Below are 14,623 nucleotides of genomic sequence, written 5' to 3' on the forward strand. Positions count from 1 at the left end.
GACAGATGGCCCAAATGGGCCATTGTTAGGCCATGTTGGGGGTGTGGCGTTCAGATGACACATGCCCTGAATGCGGCCAGAACCATCCTGAGTGTGGCTCTTTCCTGAAGAACAAGCCCAAAAAGGCGAGGTAAAATACTGCTCCTTTTTTAGCTCCCGGTTCAGGACCATGGCGGCAGCCTGGATCAAGGCCAAGTGCATGCAGCTGCCATGGTCCTGAGGTAAATGGTGGTGGCATAGACCTTTTGCTCCATCTGCTTCACTCCACACAGAATGAAATATTAAAGAGAACTCTATAGAAATTAGTCAGGGCATAAATCAGCTGGATGTTTTTGTTTATTCCTAAGGAAGCAATATTACAACCAACCAGGATTCACATCTACGGAATGTTTCACAAGAGTATAAAAATATGTTTTGATGTGAAGAGCCATGGCAACAGGAATACCCTAATGAACATCAGCTCTCCAAAATATGAATCATGATGTGAGCAAAACATCAGTAAAATGACAGTTGCTTAGTTTACATAAATCAAATAATCATTTGAACCTGTAGAATTGAAGAGGATTATATAAAAAGTCTCATCTGACTCTGGGGTATCATCATCTTTGATAAACACTGTTATGTTGTGTTCTCTTATTCCAGCATCAAAGAATAGAAATCCACTTTTTTCACTAGAAATGAAGTCTCCCTCTTCTGCACTGGCTCCTCCGTTAATAGTAGCATACAGAACTGAAACATCAGAATCAGAACTATTTCTAACGACTACAAAATTAGCAGTGCCACCTTCATCAACCTTCACAATGACAGGATCTGAAATACAGATAAACAAGTGTATTAAAGCATTAACGCCACCTTCAGATATTGTCTCCACTCCAAAACAAAAATCTACCACCAGGTGAAGTGGATGCTCCATGATATTGAAGGTAGCTATTCTTTTCCACACTCACAAATAAAGCTCAGAAATTGTTAAAGTAGTTACAATAAAAGAATTATAATGCAAACAATATTGGCTCAGTTTGGATGTTACACCAAACCATGGCCTGTGGTAACCACAGTTTGGAACTCATACAATAATTTTTAAGATTCCAAATGCCCAGCATGCTTGTTTGCTTTCATTTTCTATTTGCTTAAATCGCATTAAGCCACTCCTGTTTTCCCAATTCAATATTCTCTTGTTTCATTTTATTATTACGGCACACAGCCAGCACAGCGATAAAATACAATACAATAATACAGTACAGTCATAAAAACTCTAACATTGTCAACGTGCAGGGTGTTTTAAAGGGTTATAAAAATGTTTCAAGGAATCTCTTCAGCATAATCTGCATATCAATAATAGAAATTGATAAAAAATTAATAGAGCAGTATATAAAAAAATCACATACAAGAAATTACATAGTGTCTGGAATGACAATATCAGCCATGCTTAGACTTCCAGAGTTCACTGAATCTGTTTTAAATAGCCTCTATGAAGGGTGATAGCAGCTGCAAGAAATTTAGCGACTCTGCTAATTACATCTTCGTTATGGCCTGCTAAGAAATATTTAATATAAAATTTATTCTCCCTTGCGGGTAATTGTTTGACAATAGGAGTTATATAAAATGCACGGGTCTCTATATAGAGGGGGCAACTAAGAAGAACGTGACTAATTGACTCAATCTCCTCAAGGCCACAGGGACAAAAACAACAATGGTAGGGTACCTTATTGTACCTTCCCTCCATAACTGCTGATGGCAGAATATTTAATCTTCCCAACATAAAGGCCCTTCTTTGCTTAGGGATGGTCAAATATTCAAAATATCTAGCACATTTTCCAGTTTCCCCAGATTCCCCAATAGCAAAATGTAATGGTGATTGACTTCTATGACTTTGCAAGTTAATATCTTTAATTCTCTGCGTGATAGTAATTTTTGCCTTGTTGTAAGCTAATGAAGATATAAATGATAATGATAGCCCAATAGAGGACAGCTTCATGTCTAAAGATTTCTTCCAGGTAGAAGTAAAAAGGTCTGTTAAGATTAATGGTGCCAAGCCAACTGGTATAAAGAGCAATTTTAACCAAAAATTGAATTTACGGATCCACATACGTGCCTCAACTGATAATAAACCAACTTCCAACCAAAGGGAAGCGTTTGGCACACAATTTGGTATGCCAAGTATAGACCTTAGGAATTTGGTCTGTACAGTCTCAAAAGAGACAAAATTATTGAAAGAACAGATCTCTGAGCCATATATACTGTTATACTGGATCACTTTGAGTTTGTTAGTACCGATGAAGTGGACAAGATCCTCCGAAGTGTTAGGAGGACGACTTGCTCTCTTGATCCCTGTCCCTCATGGTTGGCAGCTCAGGGGGGAGATGTGGTGCGACTAATGTTGCATCACATAATTAATACATCTCTAAGTGAGGGCCAGTTTCCATCTAAATTAAAATCAGCAGTGGTTAAACCCCTGCTAAAGAAGCCCTCCTTAGACCCCCTGCTTCATAATAATTATAGACCAATCTCGCTGCTACCTTTTTTAGGGAAGGTGATCGAGAGAGCAGTCGCCCTCCAGCTTCAGTCGATCCTGGATGACACCGATTTTCTGGACCCATTTCAAACTGGCTTCCGAGCGGGCTATGGAGTTGAGACTGCCATGGTCGCCTTAGTTGATGATCTCCGTCTGGGCATGGACAGGGGGAGCGTGTCCCTGTTAGTGCTTTTGGACATCTCAGCGGCCTTCGATACCATTGACCATGGTATCCTTCTGGGACGCCTGAGGGAGTTGGGAATTGGGGGCACTGCTTTGCAGTGGTTCCGTTCCTACCTCTCGGGCAGATCCCAGATGGTGGAGCTGGGGGACTGTCGCTCCGACAGGAGGGCCCTGACATCTGGTGTCCCTCAGGGAGTGATCTTGTCCCCTATGCTATTCAACATTTACATGAAGCCGCTGGGAGAGATCATCCGGAGACATGGGGCGCGGTGTTATCAGTACGCTGATGACACCCAGATAATTTTCTCTATGTCTCCGACTGATGCAGTAACTAAGGTTGGCATCTCTCCTCTAGATGCCTGCTTGGCGTCAGTAATGGGCTGGATGAGGGAGAACAAACTCAGTGTGAATCCAGGGAAAACGGAAGTACTGGTGATAGGCTCCCCGGTTCCTGGTGGTGAGATTTGTCACCCCGTCCTGAACGGGGTCACGCTCCCCCTGAAGGACTCGGTGCGCAGCTTGGGTGTACTCCTTGATTCGTCGCTCCAGCTGACTTCTCAGGTGGATGCGACGGTCAGGAGTGCCTGTTATCAGCTTCGGCTGATACGCCAGCTGCGTCCCTACCTGGACCGAAAGGACCTAGAATCTGTTGTACATGCTTTGGTAACCTCTCGATTGGATTTCTGCAATGCGCTCTACATGGGGCAACCCTTGTACCAAACTCGGAAGCTGCAATTAGTGCAGAATATGGCAGCCAGATTGGTCGCTGGTAGTTCCAGGTCGGACCATATAACACCTATCTTAAAAGATCTTCACTGGCTGCCTATTCGCTTCCGGGCTCAATACAAGGTGTTGGTTTTGACCTATAAAGCCCTAAATGGCTTGGGCCCAGGGTACTTGGAGGACCGCCTCTCCCCACACAATCCACCCCGCACACTCAGAACATCTGGGACCAAATTGTTGGAGGTCCCTAGGTCTAACCTGACTCGGACCTCACAGAGGGCTTTTACCACTGCTGCCCCTGTACTCTGGAATAAGCTCCCTGCAGAGCTCCGCTCCGCCGCCTCATTAGATGTTTTTAAAAAACAGCTGAAAACATATCTATTCCGGCTGGCCTTCCCACCTTAATTTGTTTGTTTGTTTCTCCTGCCCCTTTTTTCCTCTCTGACCCTGGATTGATGATTGTTTTTGCATTTTTCTACTGCCCCTGATATATGTATTTTTTACTTTATTGTTTCCTGTTCCTGTCTTTGTATTAATGGTTTTAATTGCTGATGAATTTTACCTGTATTGTAATTTTTTTTATAACTTTGTAAGCCGCCCTGATCATTTTTTTGGAAGGGCGGGGTAGAAATAAAATTTATTATTATTATTATTATTATAAAAGTTGGGATAGGATTCTAACAACAAAAACCTCAAGGGCAGCAGGAACATATTGACCACCCTTATTGAAATAGAAAGAACAAAGCGCCTTGATACTTCTCTGGACATTCATTATTGCAGTCTTTTGGTCAAGATTTGCAGATCCCTTTTCGTGGAAGACTATTCCCAAATATTTATAAAATGTCACTTGTTCAATATGGTTGTTATTTATTGACCATTCATGACATATATGCCTTTTTGAAAAAACCATAACTTTGGTCTTACTATAGTTAATTATTAAAGAATCATTTTCACAACAGTCTACAAGGGCTTTCAAGAGTCTGTTAAGGCCTACCCTAATAAGTGACATGAGAACAATATCATCAGCATAAGCTAGCACTGACACAGGTCTATTTGACAAGGTTGGATGGTGCGATGGTACAGCTGAAAGAGTCGTAATTACAGAGTTTATATAGAAATTGAAAAGGGTCGGGGCTAACACACACCCTTGTCTTACACCATTCTCTTGTGCTGAACGTGGTGATAACTGTAGTATCATTTGCACCATCAAACATACAGCAAACCATGGACATCAGTAAGCAGTAAACCAATTTCAAACTGTGCTTTTGTATTCTGATTTCGTATTCTGTATTCCTATTACATTATATCACGATTTGGCTTTACACACCATGGTTTCACAGGATTCAGCCAATATTAAATGAGAATAAGAGAGCTCACACAATATGATCTAACATGCTCTATTCATTTTTCTCTCATTTTGGAGAATGTTGTCTCATTTTCAATAGTTTTTTTTTAAAAAACTATACTAATAAAAATGTTTGTATGTATTTTATTTATGCATCTGTCCAGCATAGCTTCAAGGTGATGAAAAATAAACACCTGAATGTGGAAGGTGCATTTTGTTATCATTGTTTTTTTAAAAAAAATTAAAAAGACTACATGGAAAGATTTGCAACAGGCATAGAATCATAGAATCGTAGAGGCATTACTAAGGGGTTTCCAGACCAGCTAGTATTTCTGCTGGTATTTGAATATAAACCATAGAAGGGATCTCTTTCTTACCTGCAAAATAAATTGGGTCATCATTTTTTGTAATATGTAAGGTTGCAGTGGTTATATTTCCCATTCTAGCACCTCCTGTATTATTGAAAAGACTAATGATGAACAACTCCATTTCTTCAGGTATCTAAAAATAATTATATTGTTCATGTTATAGATTTAAAAGAGAACTGCCAGTCACACAAGCTAACAATTCATGGTACACATTTCAAACATAATGAGGCTTTTAGGGTAATTGTAAAGGCTTACAGGGTGATAAAATATAAGTTATCCACAGGGTCATGCCCTGATTGGTGTGGGACCGTGGTGACTGCATGAGCCCAGGCCCAGTCCAGGCCACCGCTGTGGTCCTGAACTGGACACCAGCAAAGAGGAGACTTTCTCCACTCCTTTCCCAGCCAGTTTTTACCAGCCAGGTACATTCTCCAAGTGACTTCGACCACTCTGGGTGCATGCATCATCTAAATGCCACGCCCCAAAGTGGCCAGAGGCTGCACTTTTCTGCCTATTTTGGGCCCATGTTAATTTTTAGCCTCCTAACCCATTAACATATACTTTACTCACAGTGAGTATGCAGCTGAATACTTTCCCATTTAAATCAATGGGATTTAAAAGTGCAGAGGTCCGCTCACTTTGGCCATTATGCTGTTGATATACTAGCTTAGAGTTTACACTTTTTCTAATGCAGTATATCAGTGGCAAGGGAAGGAAGGCAAACAAAATCTGCTGTGCTGAGCAGCTCCCCCCCCCTCTAATGCCTTTCTTCTCTCATAGCTGTTACACCCATGACCTTTCTCCTTTTGCCAATACCTCTGATATGCCTATAGAGTGCACCAACAGGATTCCAGCTTTTGATTATTTCTTGTGGGTTACAGCAGTTGGAGGTCGGGAAAAGCATGGGGGCAAAGGCGCCATAAGCAGGTGCCTGTGGCTTCTCCTCCTGAATCTTTCCCGGCCTTCAGCTGTCTCTCAGAGACAGCTGGAGGCCAGAAAAGGTGCAAGGAGAGAAATCCCACCCCAGAAGTCCTGCCCCCAGAGGGTGGAAGTCCTGCCCCCGACACCAGGTAACACCCAGTGCCGGAAAAATTCTTAGTTGGAGCATGCGGCCCTGAAATGGTTAACCATCACTGTTCTAAACATTGTTTGCTGGTAAGCATATTGATTCCTGTTCTGACCATACATATCAAAATAACTATACCAATATTTTCTTCAGTGAGCCAAATTCTTCAATGAGCCAAAAGAAAGTAGTTTAGCAAATTCATAGGTCAATAATTTATTCCATTCCTGGCCTTTGAAAAATAAAACGGGAGTTGTTTTCTCTACAATCCTCCTCCATTATGCTAGAGGTTGGTGTGCATCTCCATCTTTAAAAAAACAAAAAAACAAATATAAAACATTATTTTGTGTGAAACTACTTACCTCATCTGGAACTGAATAAATTGTAATGTTTTTTGAATATTCCTCACTCCCAAAGGAAACTGTTCCTTGTTCAGGGAAGATATCTTTTGTAAAAACTGGGTAAGTTGCCCAAGACACATTCACATTGCCAAAGGTTCCTTGATTTCTTACAACTGGGAACACAGCTTTGAAAACATGAGATATGGATTGGTAAATGTGCAACATAAATTGATTAATATCAAAAACAGACTACAGTACAGAGAACTCTAAAGAAAAATATTTTAAAAGACGTGACTTTTATCATATAAACAAATACACTTGATGCCTATCTCTTTTTTACTGACTGTTTTAATAATTTTAGATAAGATTTTATTATTGCTATTACAGTGGAGCCTCGGGTTACGAAAGTAATCCGTTCCGCGGCCGCTTTCGTAACCCGAACGGCTTTCGCAAGCCGAATCCCCATAGCCGCTAATGGGGAAAAGCCGCGATTTGGTGTAAAATCGCGGCAAAAAGCACCAAAAGTTTTTTCGGGACCCGAAAAAAATTTCGTAACCCGGATCAATAATTTCCAATTGGATTTTTTCGGGTCCCGAAAAATTCGTAACCCGGGTATTTCGTATCCCGAGGTTCCACTGTATTTCTATGTGAGATTTTAACATTATTGTTTGGAGGGAGAGATAGTGGGTTTTATTTTGTATTGTTGTTGTAAGCTTGTACAGTATTGTTGTAAGCTCATTTATTTGCATTGTTGTTTATTTTTATTGTGTTGTAAGCTGCCTCAATTATGTGGGAATGCAGGACAAAAATAAATTATTATTATTATTATTATTATTATTATTATTATTCAGCCAGAATATGACGTTTGAGATATATATTTACTGATAGGCATCAGTATAAAAACTTGGTGAATTCATCATGTATGACACTGTTTTGCTACCACATGATGGGGAACTTGTATTCCAGGCAAACGTTTCACATTGTAAGTCATCTTCTGGTGAAAATATGTTGCATGAGTATGTTGGTTGGCTGCTGCTGGTTTAGCTGCTCTGTCATCATAGACTACCTAGGACTAGAAACTAAATATTGATGGAGATACTGTTGAAAAACTTAGCTTGCATAGGTGGTAGATTTTTCAATAGTTTAGTTTCTGAACATCTTAACTAATTTAGACACCCATCCAAAGGCATGCCATTTGTTACAGACTTAATAAACAGTACACTTTTTAAGCAGAAAATTGTGGCTTGGGATCTACTGTAGCACCCCTTTCTTCCTATACCGTGAAGATAACATCAGAATCAATATTAGAAATTCTGAAAACTGGGCCAGCATTCATATGGAGAGAAGCTGCAAGCCCATTTCAGACATTCAGGGCAGTTAACCTGAGGCAGGCTAGTTCCACTCCCCTCTGATTTCACTCTCAGTGTAAAGAGTAATACTCAGACAAAAAGAACCTCTACTGCACATAAAGGCTCTTCATTTAACCTTGAAAAAGCAGGGGTTCTAACCATATGTGAGGCCATACACATATAGCAGAAGCTTTTCTTTTCACTCTGCTCACATGTTTATTTTACCTCCATTTGGAATACCTGTAGAAGGCCACAGCCTATGATCTTGCTATGTTATCTGGGCTTCCTGGCTCATACTCACACTACAGGAGGGAACTGTGCTCCTGTGATTCCTGTGTTATAAGGGTATGGTAAAATGGTAAAACTTTAGATACAAGTCAAACTACAATCGAACAATAGGAAATTACCAGCATAGATGTCGCTGCCTTTACTTTCATTTATTGTTACTACCAGTCCTTCGGAAAGAAACTGAATTATTCCATGTGGATCATCATTCTTCAGAATAGTTATGTTGACTCTTGTGGCATTTCCCAGCTTACTTGGCAGTTCACCATGGCTACTGAGTATCACTGAGTACAATTCATCCAACTAGAAAAGGGAAACTACATCAGAACAACATGGAGAGAACTGGCAAAACTGACAGCAATAGATTAATCCAAAAATTATTGATCAGGAAATGCAACTTAAAATGATTAACCATATATTTCTACCACTAATTTTCAAAAGGATGATATTCTGATATTTTCAAAATTGAATAGACAAAACAATCTACCAAATTTCAGCCTATGGCAAAGTCATATCTGATCATATTGTAAATTTAATAAAAGTTGTGTGCTGTGATGCACATGTGACTTGTCACTATGGACCAAGCGATAATTTTTGATTTTTTTTTTTTTACTGCAAATTTTTATCCAGTTCAAACCAGTTAATACTCTATGAAACAGATGGGCCAAATGAAGCACCTTTTAGCCATTTTGGAGGTGTGCCAATTAAATGGCACACAACTTTGAAGTGGCTGGAAGCCGCACCAAAGCCATACTCTGGTCCTTGGAACCGGAGAAAAAGGGAGCCAGGACCGGTTGGCCCTTGTGTCAATGGCCTGCCTTGGGAATGGGCCATGCAGACAGTGGGGTTTTGACCTACTTCCAGCCATAGCAGACTCGGGTTAATCTTTTGTCCCCATCTGTTCCAGACCTTTATGTCCCTACCACAGCACCATCACATTATAATTTCTGTGACAGAATCATACAAAGAAATGTTGCGGTAATAGACATAACCAAATTGCTAATTCAGGCCTAAATCCAATTGTTAGTATCAACTAGAGTAATCCATTGAATCATAGTAGCTCAATGGAGCTACTATATCTGGGACTAATAGTTCCACTGAGGGCCAACAGTCATAAACAATACAGTACTGGAAATCACTCTGTGACTCAACAGAATCTACCATGGAAATGAGATACATTTTATTACTGCTTTAATGCTTGAGGCAGGACAACAGCGATTGTGGAGAGGATGATATAGCAGAGATAAAACTACTATAGTAAAATTCCAAATAATGTTATAACTTAGTAATCAAGTAATTTTACTATAATCAAATTGCAAGACTATGCATGTACTGGGGGAAAGCCTAACCAAACAGAATGAGATTTACTTCTGATTAAAGTATGCCATACTATCTTAATATAAACAGGATTTTATGCTTTGTTTTGTTTTGTTTTTTTAAAAAAAACCACACTGCTACAATTTATGAGACTATGAGACATTGCCAAGGCCAAGGAAGACAAGGTTTCTCTTTCATATTAGTCACGGAATACATAAGGTTAAAATAGCCACACAGCAGTCTTAGAAATCTTTCAGTATCCTTGATTTGGCAATCTAGTCAGCAGGTAAATGAGTTAGGAAGCTCAATATAACACACACACACACATGCATGTGTACACATTGCACTTCCTAAACCCACAAAGTAGTTATGATATTTCATGGACAAGTGGGGAAAAATCAACCCCTAATAAATGAAAATAGTATATAAAAAACTACCAGAAATCCAATCAAAAGAGTAGAATCAGAAGAATATTTATTATTCCAAGGGAAGTACAAGGATTTTTTTTCATTCTCTTTACCTCTGGAATTCCATCCATCCTTGTTAACAAAGTAATTTTAATTTCTCTTTCCCCACGTTTAAATTCCAGAATTCCTGTGTTTCCATAAAACTCATTGCTGTCTCTTGGCTCTACTGTGTAATGTAGAAATTGCTTAATAAGGGCTCCTCTGGACCGGGCAATCTGGAGTTCAACAGATTCTCCTTCCTTCAAAACAAAACAGAAGTTCCATAAGTCAATGGCCTTATATGGTTTGATTCCTGTGTGGACACAATTAACATCTGTCCACTCACCTTTATCTTGAAGGGTCCTCTAGAAGAGGAAGCAAATTCAAATACTCCCCCAGGATCATCATTTTCCAGAATAATTAGTTCACGGCTAGTATATCCAGATTTCAGGATTTGATTTTCTACACTCACCCTGAGGGAAGGCATTCAAAAGTATTTTCAGTATGGGATTAGTTTCAAGTTAAAAGTGCTAAAACCTACAGTAAATAAAAGACAAAATACAGTGCTACCTCGGGTTACGAATTTAATTCGTTCCGCGGCGCCGTTCGTAACCCGATACATTTCGCAACCCGAAAAGGCGCTGGAAAGCCGCTAGCCGCGGCTTCCGATTTGAATTTTGCGCCGAAATTAATTTCGTAACCCGAAAAATCTTTCGTAACCCGGAACAGTTTTTTCCAATGTAACTTTTTCGTATCCCGGAAATTTCGTAACGCGGTGAATTCGTATCCCGGGGTACCACTGTAATATAACAGAGCTTCCCAGTCATCATCACCCCAAACTACTTCCGTTCAATGAACATAAGCTTGGCCCCATCATTGGCTTCCTTTTGGAAGTAGACCATATGAGAGTTCTGTTAATTTGGTTATTTTACTGTATTAGTTTAAATTTAGTTAAATTTATGGAGCCCTGGTGGCGCAGTGGTTAAATGCCTGTACTGCAGCCATTCACTCAAAACCACAAGGTTGCGAGTTCAAGACCAGAAAAAGGGCCCAAGCTCGACTCAGGCTTGCATCCTTCCGAGGTCGCTAAAATGAGTACCCAGACTGTTGGGGGCAAATTAGCTTACTTGCTAATTAGCTTACTTGCTGTTCACCGCTATGATCTTTGGAATAGCGGTATATAAATAAAAAAACAAAAACAAAACAGTCTCTTGAATCTACATGTTATACTATAAAGCAATGGTTCCCAAAGTGGGTGGTGCCACCGCCCCAGGGGCAGTGGCAAGATCCAGGGGGCAGTAAGGGAAATGGGAAGAGCAAGGGGGACTTTAGTCAAAGCACTGGTGTGCAAGGTGACTTTTAGGATCATGATGGGGATGAGGAATTTGAGCATGTGACAGTGGAGAAGAAACAGTGGCAAAAAGGAACTTTCACATTTGAGGCCATGCTTAAGCTTTGTGAGCTTTGTGAGCATTGCTGCTCCTGTTTCTATTGCCAGACAGACCAAGAGAAGTAGTAGTAGAAGACGCAATTTTTTTGGAGGGGGGGATTTGAGGTTGTCTTGGGAAGGCACGTCTCTAGAGAAAGGGGGGGGGGGAGTAATTCAGTGAGATGCAAAAGTCTCGTACTGAGAGTCCTTCCTCCCTGAAGAGAAAACAAGCAAGAAACCTCGGCCCCAGCAAAGAAAGAGTGAGAGTCCTTCCTTGCTGGTAATGAACTTCTTCCTTTGCACCCAGTCATCTTGGGAGAGGCAACCAAGCAGCTAGTAAGGTAATGACTGAGAAGCCCCTCTCTCATGTCAGCCTTTGCCACAAGGCTGGCAAGGTCAAGAGGCTTTTTGGTTGCTGCTCAGTGAGCTGCTCAGTTACTGTTCCTAGGATGACTGGGTGCAAAGGGAGCAGCCAGTTGAGCAGGGACTGAGAAACCTTTTACATAAGGCCCACATGGGCATGAGGCTTCTCAGTTGCTGCTCAGCCAGCTGCTTTGTTGCTGCTCCTAAGGTACAAAGGGAGCAGTGACTGAGCAGCTGACTGAGCAGCAACTTCTGGGAAAGGCCAGAGCAGCTGAGCAGCTTCTTGGTCAATGCTCCCTTTGCACCCAGTCACCCTTTTACTGTACGGCTGACACAGACGAGGGTGGTGGCTGCTGCTGCTGTATTTATACATGAGGGGCAGAAGAGGAGGAGGAGGAAGGCTGGCTTTGGCTGATGTAGACACTGCTGACTGGCTGGGGTATGAACAGTAAACATAATAGCAAGAAATAGGCATTGGGGGAGCTAGGACCGTCACCCAAGAGGAAAGAGGGTGATAACCTGAAAAAGTTTAGGGACCACAAACAAACCCTTCCTTCATTGGCCTCATTTTATCCAACTATGATTTGGCACACTGGCTGGATTAAAAAATGAACAAACATGCACAAATGACAAAAAGACAATAAAATACAGTGATTTGTGCAAGCACTGAACAGCAAACTTTACTTCTAAACATGCAGTTGAATTGAAAAGTGCTGAGGAGAAAATTTTGTTTTGTATTCTTAATGCTGAACAGACTCCCCCAACTTAACTTTCCAACCATATTTGATAAAAAATGTCAATTACTGTAGTTCTCAACTTGTTAGACATTTTAAGGTTCAGAGTGCTGCCAAAAATTGGAAATCATTGGAATGCAGAAACCATGTTACTATATGTTGTATTATATTCTAATATTGTATAAGCATAAAACTATGAACACTTATACAGTGCCTCTACAGTATACAGTACACAGATTGAATAAAAAGGTGGTGCCGAGTTGGGGGAAAAAGCAGTGCATAGTCACAAAAGCATAATGCAAAATGCCATCTTTTCCTTCAGTCTGTGTACTATATTCCTTAGAAGTCATTTGTGGTGCCATTGTGTGCTTATAATACAGCACTGCAGAGGTATTCTTACTTATATTTGTGCTTCTGTTTGTTGAAAGAGTGGCCCACATGCCAAATAATAACTTAATATCATTGTAAGAGTAGATCATCGAAAAGCAATGTCAAAAAGAGAAGAATGCCTGTAATTCAAATCTTTTGTGTCTAAGTTCATTTTTTGATACAGAATTTGTCCCAAGTATTCCAAAACCAATTACATCCTGTTATACGAAAAACAAAGAGGAAGTAAAGGACTTTTACTTTCCGTAAGAAGCTTTTAAAATTGCTTCACTACGAACAATTGTCTGTACTCACATTTAATCTTAACCAAATTCTATGTTCCTTAAGCAATGTTCTTAAGTAATGATCTAAGCTACTGGTTATATGTCAGTATGTAAAAAAAAAACAACTGCAGCATTATGTTCATGGATAATTTGTATATATTTTTAAATTATGAAGCAAGTCTCATTGAACACAGCAGAACTTACTTCTAAGTTAGCATATAGAATGATGAGTTTATTTAATATTCTTATGGATTCCCCCTACTCTTTTTTAGGTCTTATTTTAGTCTAGTGTATATTATTCCATATTTTATTATTTGCGTTTATTTAGCTTGTACTGATTTTAACTTTTGACTTAATTTTATATGAGTTTTTAGATATGACCAAGCTATATTTATTTTAGATATGACCAAGCATATGTATATTGATACTCGGAGTTTTGTATTTTGTATTTTGTACTTTGCATTCGGTACTGTGTATTCCTTGATACGGTCTGTAGACTAATCAATAAACTTGTTGTTATATAGGACTGCACAGCATATCGCCTAAGCACTGTAATGAAAAAGCAACAATCTGTTTAAGAAAATATGTAGGGAAATCATTTTTTATTGAATTCAAATTCAAAGTTTAGGTGCAGCATGTTTAGGAGGCCAAGATTTCCAATGGTTAAAAAAAAAATCAGAACAATCAGTCTACTGTTCTGTACTTTCCTCAAACATCGAACACCCAGCCATGCATTCATAACATTTTTTTGGTAGTTATCAGTCATAGAACCTACATAATGAAACATTTTCAGTTGACTACCCCATGCTCCCAAATAAAATGGCAATTGGAAGCATGCATTGCCCAAGGAGGTCTGTAAAGCATAGTGCTTCAGAAGGAAAGAAAGGAGACAGAGGCTTGTCCAGCCCAACCACTTCCAAAACAAAGTGCTGATTCACTGAAGACAAAGACACAGCTTGCTGCACTTACCCAAAGTACACGACAAACCTTTCTGTCTGTACCCTGTCAATACAGAAGGAAAGAAATGGGGCGTAGGAATAAAAACCACCATTTGCCAAATTCTTTGTAAGTAAGGGGATTAAAAAGGGAGAAATTTAAAAAACCAGTATCTTTATAGCAGCTAATGTTCACTTTAGGGGAATCCTAGTTCCTTGGCACTCAGTTCTTTGACTAATGCTAGCAAGAGGTTCAGTAATTCCCACTCATGGGAGATGACCCCATGACCAATTGGGATGTCAAGGACTATTCAAGGCTCTCCTTACCAGCACCGCTCCAAGAGCTAGTTGCTGACTGCCAAGCACAGTGTAAGCTTATAAGCCACAGCAGCTAAGTAAATTTTATTCAAGGCCATTTGTAATTACTCAGTGCTTTTAATTAGACAAAAGCAGTCTATTTTATTCACAAGCCTCCTGGACCCATCATTCCACTAAGCTGCCCAAATAATTGTCTAAGCAACTAAAGAAGGGCAGGGGGTTACTATTGTTTAAATTTTGTAACGGGACATGTTTGAAAGCC

General features: G+C 39.9%; 1 protein-coding gene across 1 annotated transcript in view; it reads right to left on the bottom strand.

Moving 5' to 3' along the window:
- ADGRV1 (adhesion G protein-coupled receptor V1) overlaps positions 1-14,623 on the bottom strand; it is a 361,649-nt gene that overhangs the window by 327,785 nt on the left and 19,241 nt on the right. The window contains exons 12-17 of the mRNA XM_089483154.1: positions 10,279-10,405; positions 10,007-10,192; positions 8,292-8,472; positions 6,557-6,720; positions 5,141-5,264; positions 547-810 (exon numbers count right to left, since the gene is read on the bottom strand). Coding sequence (XP_089339280.1) covers positions 547-810; positions 5,141-5,264; positions 6,557-6,720; positions 8,292-8,472; positions 10,007-10,192; positions 10,279-10,405 — 1,046 coding nt within the window. The remainder of the gene's footprint in view (positions 1-546; positions 811-5,140; positions 5,265-6,556; positions 6,721-8,291; positions 8,473-10,006; positions 10,193-10,278; positions 10,406-14,623) is intronic.

Source organism: Sceloporus occidentalis, unplaced genomic scaffold, assembly GCF_023333645.1.
Source record: "Sceloporus occidentalis isolate IW3139 unplaced genomic scaffold, rSceOcc1.0.p SCAF_1, whole genome shotgun sequence".
Taxonomy (NCBI): domain Eukaryota; kingdom Metazoa; phylum Chordata; class Lepidosauria; order Squamata; family Phrynosomatidae; genus Sceloporus; species Sceloporus occidentalis.